The 20,202-nt window shown below is 42.1% G+C and overlaps 1 protein-coding gene across 2 annotated transcripts in view; it reads left to right on the top strand.

Moving 5' to 3' along the window:
* Positions 1–20,202, top strand: part of DIS3L2 (DIS3 like 3'-5' exoribonuclease 2) — a 285,169-nt gene that overhangs the window by 42,055 nt on the left and 222,912 nt on the right. For both annotated transcript variants that reach the window (XM_031968143.1, XM_031968145.1), the window contains exon 5: positions 11,497–11,550. In XM_031968143.1, the coding sequence (XP_031824003.1) occupies positions 11,497–11,550 (54 nt within the window). The remainder of the gene's footprint in view (positions 1–11,496; positions 11,551–20,202) is intronic.

Below are 20,202 nucleotides of genomic sequence, written 5' to 3'. Positions count from 1 at the left end.
TACTGTAGAAAGGGAGGGCGGGGAGGGAGTAAGCTGCATTGCCCACCTGGAACTGGCCATTTGCGTCCCCTATAAGGCAGCTCCCACTACTCCAGGCTGCTCTTTGTCCTTCCATCTTGAAGAGGACAATGACATCAGGAAGGTGATGTCTTAAGCTGCAAGGGAATTGGATTTAAGTGAGGGAGGGCCTGGAAGTCCCTAGGGATGCAGAAGAGGCAACAGACAATCTCTGCCCTCAAGGAGCTTACAATCTAACCGGGACCGTGAGTTGATTGATCTGTACAAACAAACTTTATACAGGATAAACGGGAAATGACTGAAAGAAGGCTCAAGAGCAGTTGGGGAGGGATTCCTGCAAACGGTGAGATTTTGCTTGGGGATCTCAGGAAGCCAGGCAAGCCAGACAGGAGTGAAGAGGGAGCGCATTCCAGGGATGGGGTCACCTGAAGCGATGGCGGTTTCCTCACAAGGTAGGAGTTTTGCCAGACGGAGCTTTTACTCTATGAGGGCTTCACTTTTTGTTTTTGGAAATTGTTTAGTTGGGGGGTGGACAGTGGGAGATCGTTAATAGCAGGCTTATAAAAATAAGAGAGTTTAAATAGAATACATGGCTTTGGATCAGCAGAGAATAAGGGATTCTGTTAAGGCACAGATCGCACCTTAGGCAAGGCTGAAGTTGAAGACAAGCAAAGGGAAAAGCAGGTTTCTGAGGTTGTGTGTGTGTGTGTGTGTGTGTGTGTGTGTGTGTGTGTGTCTGTGTGTATGTGTTTGTGGGATTCATCTTTTATTAAAAAGTATTGTCAAACTTTGTTTGAAGGTCCCTGAGGTCAGAAATTTGTGGGGCAACATATTTTCCTTCTTATTTTCCTTCATGAAGGAAAACAAAAATCATCCCTGTGACCTTTGCATTACATTGTTACTCAAGAATGGGTAAGCTTTGTAAGAGAATGTTCTTTTCCTCTTTTCATCATGCTTCCCCTTGACTATCATTAAAGAGCTCTACCAAATGAGTAAAAATATGTAGTAAATCTATATGCAGCAAAATATATAGTAGAACTTGAGTTAAGGCATTTAGGTGGTACAGTGGACAGAGCACCAGTCAGAAGCTTCTTTTCCCCAAGTTCAAATCTGGCTACAGACTTTTTACTAGCTGTGTGATCTTGGGCACGTCACTTAAATCTGGTTGTTCCAGTTTCCTCATCTGTAAAATGAGCTGGAGAAGGAAATGGTAGGCTATTCCAGTGTCTCTGCCAAGAAAACCCCAAATGGGGTCGTGAATAGTTGGACATGACTGAAATGACTTAATAATGACAATAGGTTTACAAAAAGATAGTGTCCATTAGGTTAGGGACCACTGGTATGTGTGTGAGGAGGGGCAGGGGGACAGAGAGGGAGCAGTAAGGCCCCGGCATCAAAAGCGAAATAGAGCTGTTCCTCTGCTCCCAGGCAGACAGTAAGCTATAGTATACACTGACCTCCTGCCTCCGGGTTTCTCAGGACACTCTCTCCCAGCTGAGCAAGGAAGGACAAGCCCTTCTCTTGGTCTAATAGTTATGCTAATACATCTTAATAAGAAGAGATGATGGGTAAAATGGAGTCATTTCACATTATCGGTTTTTCTGCATTTCTAGTAGGTTGGGAAAAAACGACTCTAAAGACTCTTCAGTTTATGCCTCTGGGAGAAAAGCAGATGCCATCCTGTGTCAGTTTTCCCTAAGAAGTTTCTTCCATTGAACATATTTAAAGGGTGGGATTTCAGATCTGCCAAATTAGAACTTGCTTTCCCAGATAATGAAGGCAATCCAAGCACTTTATTTGCTAGTAAAGCATCTTATTAGTCTACATGAGGGTACTTGCCCGAGCTGATCCTAGAAACGTGTTATTGGACGTAGGTCATTTTCTAATAAAACCTGGTAGAGGCTTTTGTGCAGCAAGAACAAAAGCATTTTGTCTGGGCCTAAAGCATGCCTTCCTGTTACCTGTGTGGGATTGTGCTTCTATTTCCATTCCTCCCGTCAGCTTCTTGGGACCTGAGGATTAGCCCAGAATGTTGGAATGTGGCTTTGGGCCAAGGGCAAGAACATTTTTTTTTTTTTTGCTTGGGATGTGGGCTAACAGATCAGGCTGGTTTGCATCAGAGCAGCGCCTCTCATGGTTTACCCATAGGCTTTGATGTCACTTTGATGTTGTGAAGGGGCATCATGATTGTGGCCTTTGGATGCCCAGAATCACTGAACATCTGTGACTCAGTTTCCTTATCTGTAGAATAAAGATTGGATTAGATAACTTTTAAGTTCCTTTCTAGTAGCTGGAAGCTGGAAGTCCTTTTAGGGATTGAACTGGTAGGATCTCTCCTAATTAGGTGTTCTAGTTGAGCACAAACTGAGGGCAAGGGTGTTTCCAAGATTTTACAAAGAAAATACTACTCTTCTAAGCCTCCTTCCCTTATCCCATCCTCTCACCCTCCTATTTCTGTATAAGGTAAGAAGACTTTCATGCCCCTAGAGATATGGTTTTTATTCCCTCTTTAACCTAGTTCTGATGAAGGGAAAGTTTTAAGACTACCAGGCCTCCACTCCCTCCTGCTTTCCACTGTCACAGCCTTATTTGTAGGCAGTAATTGCTCCTTAAGTTACAAATGTTTTCCCATTTTAAGAAGTCAACAGTCTGACCTTATTAAATCCCTTATAACTGGTCTTTCATGTTTATCCTTTCTTAATGTTTCTTCTGATTTTTGTAGGTCCAATTTTCTGTTCAGTTCTGATTTTTCCCCTCAAGAGTACTTGAAAGTCCTTTACTTTGTTAAGTATTTTTTTATTTCTTTTCAGGATTACACAGAACTTTTGCTGGCAAGTTATTTTTGGCTGCAAATCTAGCTCCTTTGCTATTAAGACATGCTCCATGTCCTCCAGTTTATTTATTTATTTTTTATTTAGAAGCTGCTAAATTTTGTGTTATCTTGACTGTAGCTCTATCATATTAAGTTGTTTCTTTCCAGTGGCTTGTACTATTTTCATTTTGACCTTGGAACTTTGAAACTTAACTATAATGTTCCTGTGATATTTTTATCTTTTTCGGAGGGTAATTGGTGGATTTTTTTCAATTTCTATTTTACTCTCTAGTTCTAAAACTTCAGGGCATTTTCCTTAAACAATTTCTTGAAGTATAGTATCTAGACTCATTTTTTTTTTTACTATAACTTTCAGGGAATCCAATATTTCTTATGTTGTCTCTCCTCTATTTGTTTTCTAAATCATTTTTAAAATAAAATATTTCATATTCTCTTCTATTTTTCTCATTCTTTTAATTTTGTTTTACTATTTCTTGGTATCTTTCTGAAGTATTTGGCTTCCTCTTGCTCAATTCTGATTTTTAAGGAGTCATAAGTTTTTGGACCTTTTTTCCTCATTGGTTGACTTTATTTTTATAATTTTCTTGATTTCTTGCTTTATTCTCCCTCCCCCCATTTTTCCTTCAGTCTCTCTTCTTTGATTATTAAAGTCCTTTTTAAGTTCTTCCAGGAACTCTTTTGGGGTTTGTGACATTTTACATTTTTGGTTGATGCTTTAGAAGTAGCTCTTTTGACTTCACTGTCATATTCTGAGTTTGAATCCAGATTTTCTCTATTACTATCATAGCATTCTGTGGACAAGTTATTCCTCTTTTGCTTACTCATTATTTTAAGTGACTTATTTCTTGGCTCTTGTCTTTATGGTAGAATTGGGTAATTTGGAGATGTGGGGGATAGTGTCTCAGGCTTCAGGGGTTTTTTTTTGGTATTGTTTTCTGATCTATCCTATCAGGGGACCTAACCTCATTTACTCTCTCTGCCCCTGAACCATGACCAGGGTCCCTAGTGATAATGTCACTGCAAACGCTCTTATTCTTGGAATAAGACTGGAAGCTTCAGCTCACCTTTCTGTCCTATAACTGAAACCAAGCACTGTACTCCCTTGCAAGTGCCCATAACCAGCAGGGCCCTCACCTACTCCATGATTACGCTTACCAGTGTGTATTTGCTTCTCCTTGCCCACAACTAGGGATTGCGCCAACAATGCTGGTGGGGAAGAAATTCTGAAGTTAAGGCTGCCTTCAGCACAAATGCTTCCAGAATAATATTATTGTTTATTGATTCAGAGTTATATGCCTGAAGGTATCTACACTTCAATCAGGCCAGACCACTACTCTGGGGGATCAGATATTTCTTAAAGTCCACTCAAGATGTGTGTCTTAGGCTGGATAGCTGCTTTGCCCTGACTTTTAATTATTTCTGCTGCTTTCAAGTTTGTTTTGAGTCATTATTTCAAATGATTTGTAGGAAAGTTTGGGAAAGGTAATTCCTTGCCTTTTTTTTCCCTGCTATCTTCCCAGATTCCTCTGTAACTATGTATAATTTGTTGCAAAATTCCCTCCTTCCCCACTTTTTGTCTTTTGAATTTACTGGGGTCAGAGGTTTAATTGTAGGAAAAGTTAGCAGTAGTGATGTCCCCAAAAGAATTTTTCTAGCACCTTAAAAAGTATAGAAAAGAACAAAAGTTCAGAAGGAAGCACAAAGAAGCTAGATAGATTGGAAAGGAATATGTAGAATTGTTTGTTTAAAAAAAAACCCAAGTAGTAAGAGTTACAGTTTTCTATAGAAGCTTCTTTTTATGATCTTTTTGTGGAAATGCTCTTTTTTGATATTTCACTTCAGAATAAAGAAAATTTTTAAAAATTGGAAAACTTCAAAAAAAGAGGAAAACAATGGAAGATTTCCATGCTAAAACTGAAATGCAATCAAGAAAAATTTTCATAAAGAAGACATGGCAAATTATCTATGAAGAAACTGATGGGGATAGATGGAAAGTTCTCAGAAAACCTCAGCTCTCAGAGATGTGTACCAGACCCTACCTTTTGCTTTTCTAAAATGGTGGGTATTGCAGCTCAGTGAGGGGCTCCATTCTCAGCTGGTTCAGTACTGAGCCCAATTTTCACACAAACTCTGGCCATGGTGCTGATTATATCTCAGCATGTCACAAGCAACAAAGCCACATTCTGAGATTAAACAGAATAAGCAATAAAGACCCAGTGATTCATGGTACTGAGCTTATTCAGGAAATTTCAGTTGGCATTCAAGAGAAGCATGATGGAGAAGAAGTTAGTTGTGTTCTTACAAATCGGGTCTGCATGGAAACCTTGAAAGGGAGTGCTGCTCTGTCTTAGAAGTGGAGCATTATCATATAAAGACCAGCCTATCATAGATAGCCCCATTTCAAGATTATAACATCCAAGCCAGACTCCTGGACCCCACCCACGACTGAAGGTGTTAAGGATTTGGGCCCAAACAATTGCTACTGATTATTTTGGAGTTAATAGGGAACTTCTCAATGTGACTACTGAAAGACTAAAGATGGACAGAAGTTTGCCTGATTTTAGGGGGAGAAAAAGGGAGTTCTCTAAGCCATATACTTGTAAGCTTCATATTTAACTTAAAGAAAATTCTAGAAAGAATTATTATTAAAAAGATATTTTGTGAACACTTAAAAAGGAAAATTATAAGAACTAGAAGCTATCAGTGGTTTGCCAAGAATAAATCGTTCCATACTAACCTCATAGAATTAGATTTCAGCCAGAATTTTGTCAATATTTTTCATGTTGTCTTATGGATAATAGTATTCTTAAATAAATTTGTAACTGATTTCTATGAATGTACATGAACTTGGAAGAAAAACATGTTTTAGCACTGTAATAGGGAAGTCCTTGTTAGCAGAGGTGCGTGTCCTTGTGAAGATAGTGTTGCACAATTAAGGGAAGGAAGGGCTGTTAAGTGTGTCTGTGTGGGGTTAGCTTGTCAAACCTGTGTGGTACTTTAGAGTGGATTTAGTTATCTGGGGAGTGATGACCTGGCTTAAATAAGTCTTTAGAGAAATCATGTTTCTTGGGAAGTTCCCCTCCTGGTGGGTATTTCTGTGAAGAAGCATTTGGTAGCAAGGGCTTGTTTCGGGGCAATCCTATCCCCGGCCTATCCAAGATACTTTGGATCTTCCTCAGTGAGAAAATTCATTTTCTTGGTCCTTATCAGTCTGTGATGAGAATACCTACTTACTGCATTTTTGAGGACAACCATTTTGATATACAAACCAATCTCCCCAGCTAGTCAATTAGGGAATATTTGTGAGCCTCAGTTGTAACTGGAGGAGAGTGGACTTGGAAAATGCACCTTTCTGAATTTTGAGGGCATCTCCTTATCTGGCTAACCATGTAAGAAGAGAACTGGATGAAGGGTTAAAAAGCCTGGATGGTGGTCCTTGCTTCCTCTGAACTCTCCAGGATACAATAGAAATAGCAGTATTGCACTTGCCTGCTTTCCAATGTTGGGTCGGACCATGGGAGAGAATGGATGGGGAAGTGCTTTGGAGGGGTTATTCAGTGGAAAGAGGGCTGTACTTGTAATCACCAAACTGGATTTAGCTTCTGGTTCTGCTACTTGTTACATGGGGGCAAGAGTTAACCTCTGTCTGCTTGTGTTGGGAGGTAAAACGAGGACTGTAATAGCTGCAGCTCATCAGGAGGATCAGAAAGCACCAATGGATGTAAAGCACTTGGTTGATTACAAAGTGCTTTATAAGTATTGGATGTTATTGTTGTGATTTTCCATGAAAAATACTAGTTTTCATAGTTTATACATTTCTTGAAACCAAGCACTATGCTTCATTCATCTTCACTTGCCCTCTTAGTGCCTGTCATAGAGACTTTTCTGTTACCTGCAGAGATACCTGGTCTTTCTCATGAATTTTCACTTGATCCTGCTGTTCTTTTTTTGTTTGTTTGTTTTTCTTGTTATACATGGATATTACCTTTTAAAATATATGTTTCTTTATAAATCATGTTGGGAGAGAAAAAGCAGAACAAAAGGGAAAAGCCACAGGAGAGAAAAAGAAAACAGAAAAAGTTAGAGAACATAGCATGTGTTGATTTACATTCAGTCTCCATAATTGAATTTCTGGATGCAGATGGAGTTTTCTATCCAGAATTAATTGTGATTGCCTTGGATCATTGAACCAGTGAGAAAGAACCAAGTCTTTCATAAGTGCTCATTGCACAGTCTTGTTATTATTGTGTATCCCTGGTTCTCCTTTTTTTGCTAAGCCATCAGTTCATGTAAATTTTTCCAGGTCTTTCTAAAACCAGTTTGTTATTCATTTTTTATAGAATAGCAATATTCTATTACCTTCATATACCACAACTTGTTCAGCCATTCCCCATTGATGGGCATCTACTCATTTTCCAATTCTTTGCCACCACGACAAGATCTGTTCCAATTTTGCACGTATGGGTCCCTTTCCCTCCTTTATGATCTCTTTGGGTTATAGGCCCAGTAGAGAAACTGCTGAATCAAAGGGTATGCTCAGTTTGATAGCCTATGGGGCATAGTTCCAGATTGCTCTCCAGAATGATTGGATCAGTTCACAACTCCACCAGCAGGGCATTAATGACTCACTTTGCCCCCATCCCCTCCAGCATTTGTCATTATCTTTTCCTCATCTTGGCCAAGACCTTACTGTTCTTAGTTTCATGGCCAAACCCTGAGAAGAGTTGTCATTGTTTCCACTTCCTCACCTCCCAGTGACTTCATGGCTTCCATTTCCATGGAAACTGCTCTTTGTAAGGTTCCTGGGGACCTCATCCCATTTTGTCTCTTCAACTTTTGAGGGTCAATCAGCTCAACAGAAGGTTTCTCCTTGATTAGGGAGACCACTCTATCACAAGAGGGATCTCTTACTTATTGAGTCATGTAATTCATTTGCCTCTGATTCTATTTCACCTGAGCAATGGAAGGGGTCTTGCTGATATTTTTTTTAATGGGGCTGGGGATATTACAGCGGCCCCCCCCAGATCATTGGGAATCACCATAGAATCATAGCTTACCAGTTATATTCTGCTCTCCAGCATGTGATCAGTTGGCCTGAATATCTCTAAAAGGAAGAAGAGTCACTTCTGTGGCAAGACGTGGATAAAGTGAAGTCTGATTCTCTCTGGCAGATCTCTCGGATGGTGAGAGATGGAGCCACAGCTCACTTTGTCCCTGCCCCGCAATGATACCTGAACTATGGTATCATTATAGATGTTGGAGCTTGGATTCTCTTATTGGGAACCATTGGTTAGAAATGATGTATCCAGAAGGGTTGAGACAGCTCCTTATCTTACCTGTTTGAATCCATCTGCTTAAGAATTAGAAGGAATCTGATCTGTCTGGATCCTCAACAAGATCTAAAAGAGTGGTTTGAGTCAAGAAGGAAGAGAAAGTCACAGAAGTATAAGGACCAGCCTTCTTCCACAAGAGCTACTGAATGTGTGCTTTCTCATAAATCTTCTGTATGTTCCCACTTAACCAAAAAAGTACAGCTACCGGAGGGAGCCATGCAGGGGAGAAAGGAAGGAGGCCGGTGTCTTCTGACAGTCCACGCAGATGGGAGGAGTGTTTGGCAGGAAGAAGACAGGAGAAAGCCAGGGACTGGAATGGAAGAAAAGTGTGGCACCTGAGGGGGAGAGAATCAGTCTGGGGGCAGAGGCTTCCTTGAGAGGGTGAGAGTCGTCTGCATTAAAATGTAGTAGTGAAATCTAAGAATGGAAGAGCAGTCTATTGAGTTCAGCTCCATTCTGTGACATCTGTGTGTATCTGCTGTGTGCCAGGCAGTACTGGGCACTTGGGGCACGGAAATGGGCACTGGGCTAGTTCTTTGGGAGGTGCTAGAGTCACTAACAACAGGTGCTTGGAAAAGTGGCTGTTCTGTGTAGCTTCCTGCTGCAGAAGGGCCAGGTGGGGCAGAGCTGGGTGCCATGAGTGGGGCTCTAGAAGGAGAGGGGGGTGGGCTGTGAGAAACAGCTGGACGTGAGGGGAGAGGCCGGAGAATGCCGAATGCTAGAACCGGTGAGGAGACTGGGCCACGCTGAGGCTGGAGCAGAAGGCTTTGTCCCGAGCTTGAAGGAGGGGGAGTATCTGCTCAGCATTGTTCGGCTGACCATTTCTGAGACCCCGGTGTGCAGCCTTGGGGTAAGGTCAGATCATTGGAGTAACCTGAATGAGGGAGCCTGGCCCTCAAGCGTCAAGAGTCTGGGGTCCGTCCCAAATGCTCTCCTTTTGTAATAATACAAATGCACCGGGGGGGCAGTCAGGCAAACCTGAGTTCCATTCCACCTCTCACTCACTGGCCATGAGATCTGGATAAGACATTGAACCCTTTGATATCCCTGGCAACGCTAAGACAGTCACAGAGAAGATGCTGATCTGCACTGGTAGAAAGCTTGTTCTCCTCTGGGTACTCCCCCCACCCCAGGTGAAAAGGTTTTCTAACAAATGTGTGTGTGTGTGTGTGTGTGTGCTGGACTCCCACACTGGGGGTGTGAGGAGAAGAAGCAGCTGTGGGAAAAGTCCACCATTTCCACACGGGAACACTCATGGGAGAGCAGTCACCCTCCTTTTCCATCATCAGAGATGGATAGCAGGGACAGGAGAGGAAGCAGTTTCTGCAGGGGATCCAACGGACAGTCCTAACTCCAAAGTGGACTCTCTTTGTGGCATCTCTTCCCAAATGACTTTTCTTTAAAGAAAAAAAAAAGAATAAAGCCCCAATCATGAGGAGTTTCTATTCATTTTCAGAATTACTCTTTGAATAAATGAGGTATAACCTGTGTCCATCTATAAGCTTTGAGTGTGCACAGATGGAATAAATTCCTACTAATTCACTGGAGCTCTTTCCAACCATGGACTTAATAAGGTTCTAACCCTTCAGAACATGAAGCATTTATTACAGCGACTGTTAGTCACTATTTTAAGTTTGAATTTTATTAGTCTAAGATTCGTCAGTGTTTCAGTGGCCCTTATTGGAAAGGAATCCTAAGAAAATTTGGGTAATCAACACGTTGCGACTTTCTAGGTCACCCTGAAATCTGCTCAAAGGGGTGAATTCTAAGGCAAAGCTGCGCAGCCGCAGTCCAGAATGAAGCCTCAGAATTGTACCTCCAATGGAAAGTTGAGCGATCTGTCTTTGGTCAGCCAATGGCATTTCCATTTGTATCTGACACAGTACAGGGACATGCTGCTGGAGGTGTGAGTGATGTCACCCACCCTTGCAGGAAAGCTCATAATTCAAACTTGGCAGATCAATGAAGGAGAAAATGATTTTAACCCATATTTTATGTCTACACCTGTTTTGCTAATTACATTGTGTCTATCAACATTGTGGAAAACATTTGAAACACCCTCCCGAGGCACCTTTTGATTCTGGCTTGTTAGAAAGTAAACGACACCATCTGAAAATTCCAGGGGAGTGCCGTCTACACAGCTGGAGGCTGCAAAGGGTTATGGATTCCTGCATGAGCCAGAACTCAACTGTCCTTACAGACCTTCCCCCCTCCCCCAGCCATCTCCGTCTGCACTCCCGTATGTAAATAGAATCAGGGCCGGACATAGTGTTTGTATAGCATGAGGCTGGACGCAGCCTGGGTGGCCTGGGTGGTGGGGCCGGCACCACGATCTGCACTCAGGCTTGGTCGGAGCCGCTTGGAAGGGCCAAGGCTGTAAACTGGCTGGTCTTTGGTGCAGCAGCTAGCTGGTACAGTGGATAGAGTCCGGGATGTGGAATCAGCAAGGCCCGAGTTCAGATTTGGACCCAGAGTCTTTCTAGCTGTATAACCTGATCAAGTCTCCCAGTGCTTTCTTTTTTTATTTCCTCATCTGTAAAATGGAATAAGAGCAGCACCTGACTTTCAGGGTATTTGTGAGGATAAGATGAGGTAACATGGCAGCACTTTGCTGACCTCCAAGTGCCATTTGCGCGTTAGCCACTGTCGTCACTGCCATCATTACTCTGAAGGAGGACTCCCCTTTCCCATTTAAGATGTCTTGCTTTAAGTCAAGATGTGGGAAGTAGAAAAATGTCAGAAATTTGTGATTAGGGGCAGTTTCTTTGGAATTTTGGGGGGAGTATAAAAACTTATCTTCATTTGTCCACTAAGGATCCATCAGCCTTTTTGCTCTGGGTGGAGTAGTTTGAAATGGGTAAATTGTGTCTAAAATCCAGATAACTGGAAATTTAAAGTATCATCCCCTTAAGTTGTTTCATCTTTCTGGACACCCCATGCATTCTGTCTACAGTGAGGGCAGGGAACCTTTTTTCTGCCAAGGGCCATTTTGTGGACCATCCAAAATTATCAGTGTATAGAACTTCAAGAGGTGGGAGGTGGTAGTACTTAGCTTTCAGCTCATCATTGCCTGTGGTTGCTTTAGCAAATGATTTTATGGGCCTTATATGGCCCGAGGGCCAGCCATTCCCCTGCCTACAGTATCAAGATGCCAGAAACTAAAATTGGGTTTTAGGATAAAGATGTTAACATAATTCTAAAATTGAAAAATAATAAATCCTGGATTTAACAACAAATTTCTGTGATATTACAGTTCTCATCCATTCAACCTGTTTCTCAGGCTAATGTAGTGTTATTGTTTTTTTTTTAAAGGGCGTGTTGAGGATAAATCCAAAGAAGTATCATGAGGCTTTCATTCCTTCTCCGGTAAGTTATTTAACTTATGCATCATCATGCTTAAATTGTTAGATACACATTGATCTTGATTAAATTATATGTGATTCACAAAAAAAAAAAAAAAAAAATTATGTGTAAGAATTGAAAAAGAAACGAGCTAAGTAAAGTTGAGTACGGGCATAGGCTTGGAAACTCTTTAACAGTTCTGTTAGCCAGGCAAAAGTGTTAGCTTTTGCCAGGCCATAAGGGCATTCTTGCAGTGGAAGTTGGGATACTTGCTTGCTGGACTGCAGAAAGCAGCTGAGCCCAGATGGAGGGCCCACCAGTTAGTGTAACTGGATTCCCTTGGTTTTCAGCTTAAGAGGATTTATGGTTTTTTCCAGTGGGTTAAGTTAATCTCTCCTAAACAAATAAGCTATCTACTTTCGTTTGACTCTATGATCTAATCTATAAAGTTTGTCCAAAAATAACGTGTGGCACCTTAAAAAAAAACAAAACAAAACAAAATTGGTCCAATTTCCCCATTTCTGCAGTTAGAAGGATTTGCCGGGTGTCTCTGCTTTGGATCATTGTGCCCCTTCCTTACGTCAGTGACTCACGAACAAGGAAGGGCCTTTGCCATTTCAGGGACTTGTGTTGGTCACGGTGAGCCGCATCTGGGAGAGCCAGCAATGTTGCTTTGGATATGACTTAATGGTATACATGGAAAAAGATGAGGGAGGCATATTCCCAAGCCCTTACTTCCTGGGACCTCAGCTTCTTCATCTCTGATTTGAGGATCTCTGAAGGATTCTTCCAGTGATTTTAAATGATAAAGATGATTTAAATGCTCTAGTGATAAAAAAAAAAATGCTAATTTCATTAATGTTTTGTGTTTAATACCTTTATGCCTTTTCTCTTTGCAATAAATAACAAAAGACTGTCACTTAGGAATATGATTTCTTAATTATGCTAAATTAATTTAGAACTCAGAATAAATCAACAAAGGGTTACCTTTAAATTCTGTGCTCAATGCAGTGCTCCCTGTTAGTTCTTATTACTATTGTTACTATTATTTTTTTTTTAATTGTCATTTTATTGAGCACTATTTAGCCCGTTGCCTTCTTTGCCTTCCAGGAGGTGGGACCTAGAAACTATGTCAGTCTAATGGCTGTCTTAAGAGAAAGACACAGCTACTAGGAATAAGGAGGCCTCGTTGTCTTCTACCCTTATCACTGTACCCCACCTTGAACTGCTGGTTCCATTTTGTTTCATTTCTGTTTAGGAAAGACATGGCCTGGACTTGGAGGGACACTGGTGGGGGCTGACAGCTCCTACTTTGTGTTTTGAAGACTTTTGGGTAGTGAAAGTGTTAAATTTGTTCTTTGGGGCCACAGAGAGTAAATCAAGGGACTGTGGGGGGAGTTCAGAGCGAGGCCCACAGAGGCCAGAGGTCTTCTTGACATTGAGAGTGCTCCTTGGGTAGGTCGTCTGCTTCTGGAAGTCAGAGTGGTCTTCAGGTAGAGATTGGAAGACGAGCCAGTTGTCAAGGTTTTAGGGGGTGTGAGGGTTCCTTTTCAGGATTGGTTGCACCAGATGGCTCATGACTAGATGGCTCTTCTAACTCTAAAATTCTTTGATTCTGAAGGCAGTGGTTCAAGAGTCAGAGAGTTTGGTAGCTTGTAGGATCTTAGCTAGCAGAAACCTTGGTAGCCCACAAATTTGTGTCTGTCCATTTCTGTGGTTTTACTGTTGTGGGATACTTCTGGTGTGGAAGCTTTTCCCCCCATTGTAGATTGGAAACTCGTCTCTAAGGGATGGTCTTAGAAGATTGCCTCAGAGCTGCTGAACACGGGGACTGGTTCATGCAGCCAGGACTTGAATCCAAGTCTTGCAGATGCCATGGACATCTCTGCACCTGCATTAGCATGCTGCCTCTCTAATCTAAGGATTTGTGACAGAGGGCATTCTGACTTTCAGAGACGGAAGCTCCCCTGTCTCCTCTTGGAGACGTCACTGAAATTCAGAATTTTTTCTTTATATTTAGTTGCAACTTACCTCTGTTCCTTGTGCCCACTGTTCTCAGCCATTCCCTGGGGAATCAAGCAGGGCTTAGTGAGAACCTTGCTCAGGAGTTGCTTTCTTTTTTTGTTGTTGTTTTTGGTCACAATCCCCTCTGGCATTGGTCAGGAGGAGCCTAGGAACCATACTCTCAGAACAATGTTTTTAGATGCATGAAATTAAATGTAGAGAACTACCAAGGAAACCAAACCTTAGTGAAAATAAAGATGTCACTTGTTTCCCATCCAAGTTTACGAACTCCCTGAGATCTCCGTAGCAGTCCCTTATTCTAGGTAAAGACAGTGATCATCTTCTCTGCTAGGCATCTGTTCTTCCAACAACATATCCCAAGTCCATGTAACTGGTCCTGACCTGGCGGTTACTGTCTCTCTCATTTCTTTGAATGTGTTCCAGCTTGTTTCCCCCCTTATGTGTGGTGTCCAGCTTCTTGTGATAGCAAGGCACTGGAAATAAAAATTAAGAGATTGCTTGCCTTTTTGTGGCATATGAAGGTAACAGAATATGGCTGTGTGGTAAAAAATGACTTACATGAACTATGGGGGATGTTTATCAACTGAAGCACAGTGAAATGAATGAAACCAGCAGGACAGTGGACACAGGAAGTAAAAGGACATAAAAGAAAATGTCAGGGACACTCATCATCCAGTCTCTACCTGAAGACACTGACCTCCAGAGGCAGCCAGCCATCCCACCCAAGAAGCACTCTCAATGTCTGTCAGGATTTGAAAGCATCTCAGGCTAGAACTCAGACTGAACAAAATTCAGTAAGATGAAATGAAAAACAAGTAAAAGCCTTATACTTGGGTTAAAAATGATCAATTTTATTAGCAGAAGATAGAGACACATGGCTGGAGAGCCATTCATCTGAAAATGATCTGGACATGCTAACTCAGTGTAAATTACATGATGATATGATAGGCTAAAAAATCACTGTTCTACTTAACACAGCCTCCAGGAATAAGGAAGTAATTATCTTGCCTGTTTCCTGGCTGCTCTATGTGTGGATGCCCCAAAGTGGGATAATTATTGATAAGCTAGAGAGGATCCAAGATAAAAAGCACTTGGAAAAGTAAAGAGCCTTGAATTCATGTTTGGCGAGGCTCTGGTGAAAGAATAAGAGAAGATTATTGTGAAGAAAAGGGAAACTTTGTAGATTTCTTTGCTTTGTAAGAGTTTCTTTAGGTATTTATTCTTAAAATATAATGGGCTGCCTCGGGAGGAGGCTAGTTTTCCTTTCATTGCCTATTTTTCAACAAAGGCTGTGTGGGAGTAGATAGATAACCACTGAGTTTCTATCTCTGAAATTCTAAAAATAATTCAATTAAGATTCATTGAATAAGTTTTTATGGCATATATGTTGGGTGCCTGACTCTTTGCTGGGCGCTATAGGACTGCTAAAAATGAGTTTGATAAAGTCCCTGCCTTTGTAGTTCTTGTACTTTTCTGGTGGGTGGGATGTACAGTTATTCAGGGAAGTCTAGTACCTTTGGCTTGAGAACAGCTTTCTACCTTTTGTGTTCAGTCAGTCACCCACCTCTCACATGTGGCTCTAAGAAGCGGTAGCATGCACAGCGACCCCACCGTTTCCATAGATGGGCTAAACTTAGAGGTTAATTGAGAGGCTACAAACCTGTCAGTAAGTTAGGAAATTGTGCACCCCAAACATGTGAAGGCTTCCTCTGGCAGAATGGGTGAATGAGAATGGCCGTGAAGGCAGCTGAATATGCTACTGTGGAGTGCTTAGAGCTTGCTTAGACATCAAAGACACCAAGGTCGTCCATTGTGCCTTGAGCCGTGGCCAATAGTCTTAACCTAGGACTTTCAGGACTGGATTCAGGTGGCTTTAGGAGAGAGAGTGAAGCTGATGTTTCTAAGTCCACTTTATGTGTGAGCCAGAAGACATCATCCATACCATTTTACTATTTTTATTGTCCTCAAAGTCTTGTGATGATGGGAAAGTGACTGAATAACAGGAGTGGATACGCTGGGAGCTGTAGTCACAGCCTTCCACACAGCAGCCTTTTAAGGACCATTGCTCATATCTGGTGTGAGAAAGGAGCTAGAAAAGGTGCCCCTAAAATTGTCTGCTCCACCCAACCCTGGCCTACTTATTGTAGGAGGTGGGGATTTTACTCTGCGATCAAAACACAAAAAAAGTGCAAAAATTTGCAAAGATGGTTCCACTCACTGCTGGCACGTGGAATGTGCACATCCTTATTATGGACAACATGAAACCTTGTAGACTCAAAGTTAGCAGCTCTTGTTTGGAGAGAACTCGGCAAATATTGCATCCAATAACAGCCTTTGAGTGGAAGAAGACCGACAAATGAAGGCCAGCTTACTGAAGTTTGGGATGGATCCACATTTTCCTGGAGTGAGAAGGGGAGCACTGGGAAGCTGGTAGAGGTTTTGCAGTTAGACTAAAACTCATCTAGTTGACAAGCTTGGATGCCTCCCAACAGGAGTGAACAGCAGACTCATGACCATGTGATTGCTACCTGCAGAAAAGTACCACCATCATCAGTGCCTGTGCTCCTACCGTGACAATCCCTGAAGGGTCAAAGAAAAATTTTGTGAAGACCTGAAGACCCTCACTGTCCCTTGTTCTTGAAGAAGATGCTGTGACATGCAGGCGAATTGGATTGCAGCATGGAAGGGCTGGGCAAAGACACTAGTCAGAGCCATCAAGTCCCCAGGCCAGATCTAGATGGGGACTGGAGATGGCCCTGAGTGCAGTGGGAGACATTGTCCTTTTTAAGCTTTTTAAGATCTTTATCATCAGTGTGCCAAAAGAAGATAATCTTGTAGTTCTGGGTGACTTTAATGCTAGAACAGGCTCAGACTGTCATCTGTGGCAGGGAGTGTAATGGAGTAATGAAGTCAGAAACAGCAATGGCAAGTCACTGCTGAAGACTTGTGTGTCTCATGACCTGCTGATCACCAACATTATCTTGAATGCATAAGACTTACTGAATTCACCCTGGCAGCAAATGTTGACATTTAATAGACTGTGTCATTGTAAGGAGAAAAGACAGGATGTGAGAGTGACAAAGGCAATGTGTGGTGCAAAGTGCTGCACTGATCAGGGACTTATCTTTCTAAGCTAAATATTCTTATTCAGTGGTCCCAAAGTAAGATGACTACTAGAACGCTTTATGTCAACAGATGGGAGCGCTTCTTCATGTATGAAGTTTGATATGAACTTGGAGGGAAAGCTGGGTCAACACATGCTTGGCAACAGTGGAACAGAAAAGGACAGCTTTCAGAGATTTGATGCACAGCAACACCTTTACTCATATAGGCCAGAACACTGACAAACATCGATTTGTGATTTGATTAAAACAATGGGGAAATTAAGAAGCTGCTAAATGAAAAACCAGAATTCCACAGGGTTTATCTGTAGCATTCTTCATTCTTGTCTTAGAAGGTAGCATTTAACTTCATCCAAAATAAAATGCAAGCAAAGCTTAAGAGATTCAGGATTCTTGGTGTGATAAGAAGTCAGATAAAATTCAGTTTTAGGCTGATAGGAATAATCCAAAGCACTTTTTTGGTACCCTGAAGACTATTTATGGACCAAAGACCTATGGTACAGCTCAACTGCTCAGTTTTGATAGAGCTACATCGATTAGTGATGAAGACATGATTCTGGAGAAATGGACTGAATACTTTCATAGCTTTCTCAATACATAGTTAAAAACCAATGCTGAAGCCATCGACCAGATACTTCAGGTTGAAGTCAGTCTCTCTCTCTGACTGAACTTCCAATTGAAGAAGAGGTTTTGAATGACATTTGACTACTCTCTTGGGGCAAAATGCCTGGTGCTGATTCTATTCCAGGTGTGATTTATAAGGCAGGGGGTCCATTGCTTATACGAAAACTGACTAAAATCTTCTGGATTATATAGTAAATGGATCCCCAGGAGTTCAAGGATGTCTCCATTGTCTGTATATTTTAAGAAAAAGGAAACAGGTTGTTCTGTTGACAGTCACGATGTGTGTGGCAGGACAGGATGTCTTGCTGGCAAGATTCTGGAGTCCTCTGTAATAAACTACTCTTTCACCTGGAAGATGGTCATCTATCTAAGAGCCATTGTGGCTTCAGAAAGGCCAAAGAACAGTCGATGTGATGTTTGCTGCCTGTCAACTCGGGGAGAAATGCCAGGGTCAGAACAGAAGTCTGTGTACTGCATTCATTGATCTGACTAAGGTCTTTAATACTATCAGTTGTGAAGGCTCATGGAAGATCATGGCAAAATGTGGCTGTGCGCAGAAGTTCATCAGTGCTGTGTGCCAGTTCCACAACAGTGTTCTCGCATGGGATCTGGATAATGGGATGATGTTGCTTTAATCACCAGTGGAATGTGCTTGCTCCCACGCTCTTTAGCATGATGCTTTCAGTGCTGTTGACACCTTCCACAAGGATGAAAATGAGATCAATAGTGAATCATTTAACTTGGAAAGGCCACAAACTGAGACTAAAGAAGAGGAAAGAGTTATCCTTAAAAGATAGTGCACTCAGTGCAGCCCTGAGACTGAGATGGGACTGGTTTCTGTGGTTTCTGCTAATTTTTGCCTCATAGTTAGCACTAAGCACAGTGTGCTCACATGAAAGAAGCTTCTGTGCTCTATGAGCAAAGCAGGATTGCCCCGATTTAGAGACATCTCTGCCCCAGTGTTCACCTGGATGATCTGTGCCTAACTTGTGGTAGCTCGTGTTGGTCTGATCAACCACAATCAGACACACTATACCTTGACTCCAACGCAGTGATGACGTTTTGGTGATCTCTGAGTACAAAGCCATTTTTCTGGGGTCTTTGATGGGGAATCCCCTTTCCTTCAGGGGCCCTGATGGCAAGTATAGTCTTAGACTGCTCTGGTTTGTGGCTCATAATGAACCAGCAGTGAAAGCCCTAGGAACCTGGAAGCTTGTTGAGACCTTTCTGCCTTTAGCCTCCTCCTTAGCTGTCTCTGAACGCAGTGATACTGCTGTCCATGTGGACATGCTGATGAGCTGGGGCTTGGCTGCAAAGGAATAAAGGAGGGAAGTGCTCCATCGTAGGATACACGTGAAAGTCAAGTAGCCCATATCTGGGGCGGCAGAAGTTATGCTGGAAGAAAGATATTGGCCGAGCCATTTGGCCGCTTATTGGACTGGAGGAGTGGACCTTTGTTCGCTTGTTTTTGCTGCTTTTTCCTTTCTTATCATTTCCTAAATAGTACATAAAGATCTAGATGAAGGAGGTGCTAGAGGCTGATGAGTAGCAGTTAATCCAGCAGCCAGTAGATGCTACATAGCTCCCATGTGTATGGGCTTTAGAAAGCCTCTAAATCTACATCATTATTGTCAATCATTTTTATACAAGGCATTTTATATGATCATAAGCATTTTGGGAGGACATAAGAATGACATCAGGCTTTTTGCAAAGCTCCCTTCTGAGGAAACCGGTAGCATTTCAGCTATGATTGAGTCACCCTTCTGGAAGCAGGACATAGATTCCAGAATTGGGCTGACATGGTTGGTGGTCTTGGGCTCCGTGTCTCCTTTCCCATCTTGATCACGCCATCATTGGGTCCCAAAGATGAGATAAGGGTAAAACTAAAACAAGCCCTCTCAGTCCAGAAAGAGGCTGTGGAGATCAGGGTCAGGAATTCAAATCACTCTGGCCCAACTAAGGGCAAGGTTGGACGGATCTTGAGGACTTAAAAGAGGCCAGTATTCTCATTTGTCCAAGACTGGGTCATATCCTTGATAACATGAAAATGTTAGGATTTTCTTGTTGTAATCTTACTTCAGAACCTCCCAGTTCAAAAGGAAAGGCAAAATGAAGCCTTAACTTTTCAGAGCTCTAGAAGCAATTGCGTGAGCCAACACTGCCTTAGCTGTTGGATTAAAGTGTCCACACAAGCTGAGCACTGTGAATGAATTATCAGGTATAAAAGAGACATTTCTCTTTGTTTCAAACTTGGCAGGCCACCTTGACTTAGCTAATGTGCGTCACTCCAGCTTTTTGCTGGCATTAGAAGATTTGAGTTTTCTACTGCAAAAATCCAAAATACATTGGATGGATCAGATGAATGGATGTGCCAGCTTCCATCTGGCTCCCAAGAAGGACAGCCCTACAGGGAAGTAGAGAAATAGAATAAAATAAAGGGACTTTCAAATACATCAGGATAAAGTCTTCTTACTGAGATAATCTGGGTTTTTTGGTTGTTGTTTTTTTTTTTTTTAAACATGTGATTGATTTTATTTTGAGGATGAAAAGAGAAAGGAAAAATAGGACCATCTGTAAGAATCTGGCCTTCTTTTCTGAATTACATTTATCCAAGAGGATTTGCAATTTTTCTGCATCTTGTCATGGGAGGCAACCTTGGTGCAGCTGTCGGGTGTGTTGCTGGTCTAGAGGGAGCCATTTTCCTGATTGACGATGTTCTGACTTTCATGGCATGACTGGGTTGAGCCTCCGTTTTCCCAGGTATCAGGCAGACTGCCAATGCTCCCTATTTACTGTGCCCCTCCCCACAAGGGCTGGTTATGGCAATGTCATCCCCAGTTCTAGCATGATGGAGAGCCGGCCTTCGGGCTTCCGGTGTGTCAGCACTTTGGAGGCTCGGGCCTTT

Source organism: Sarcophilus harrisii, chromosome 4 (genome assembly GCF_902635505.1).
Source record: "Sarcophilus harrisii chromosome 4, mSarHar1.11, whole genome shotgun sequence".
Taxonomy (NCBI): domain Eukaryota; kingdom Metazoa; phylum Chordata; class Mammalia; order Dasyuromorphia; family Dasyuridae; genus Sarcophilus; species Sarcophilus harrisii.
The sequence above is the reverse complement of the archived record's forward strand: the minus strand, read 5'-3'. Positions and strand labels throughout refer to the sequence as shown.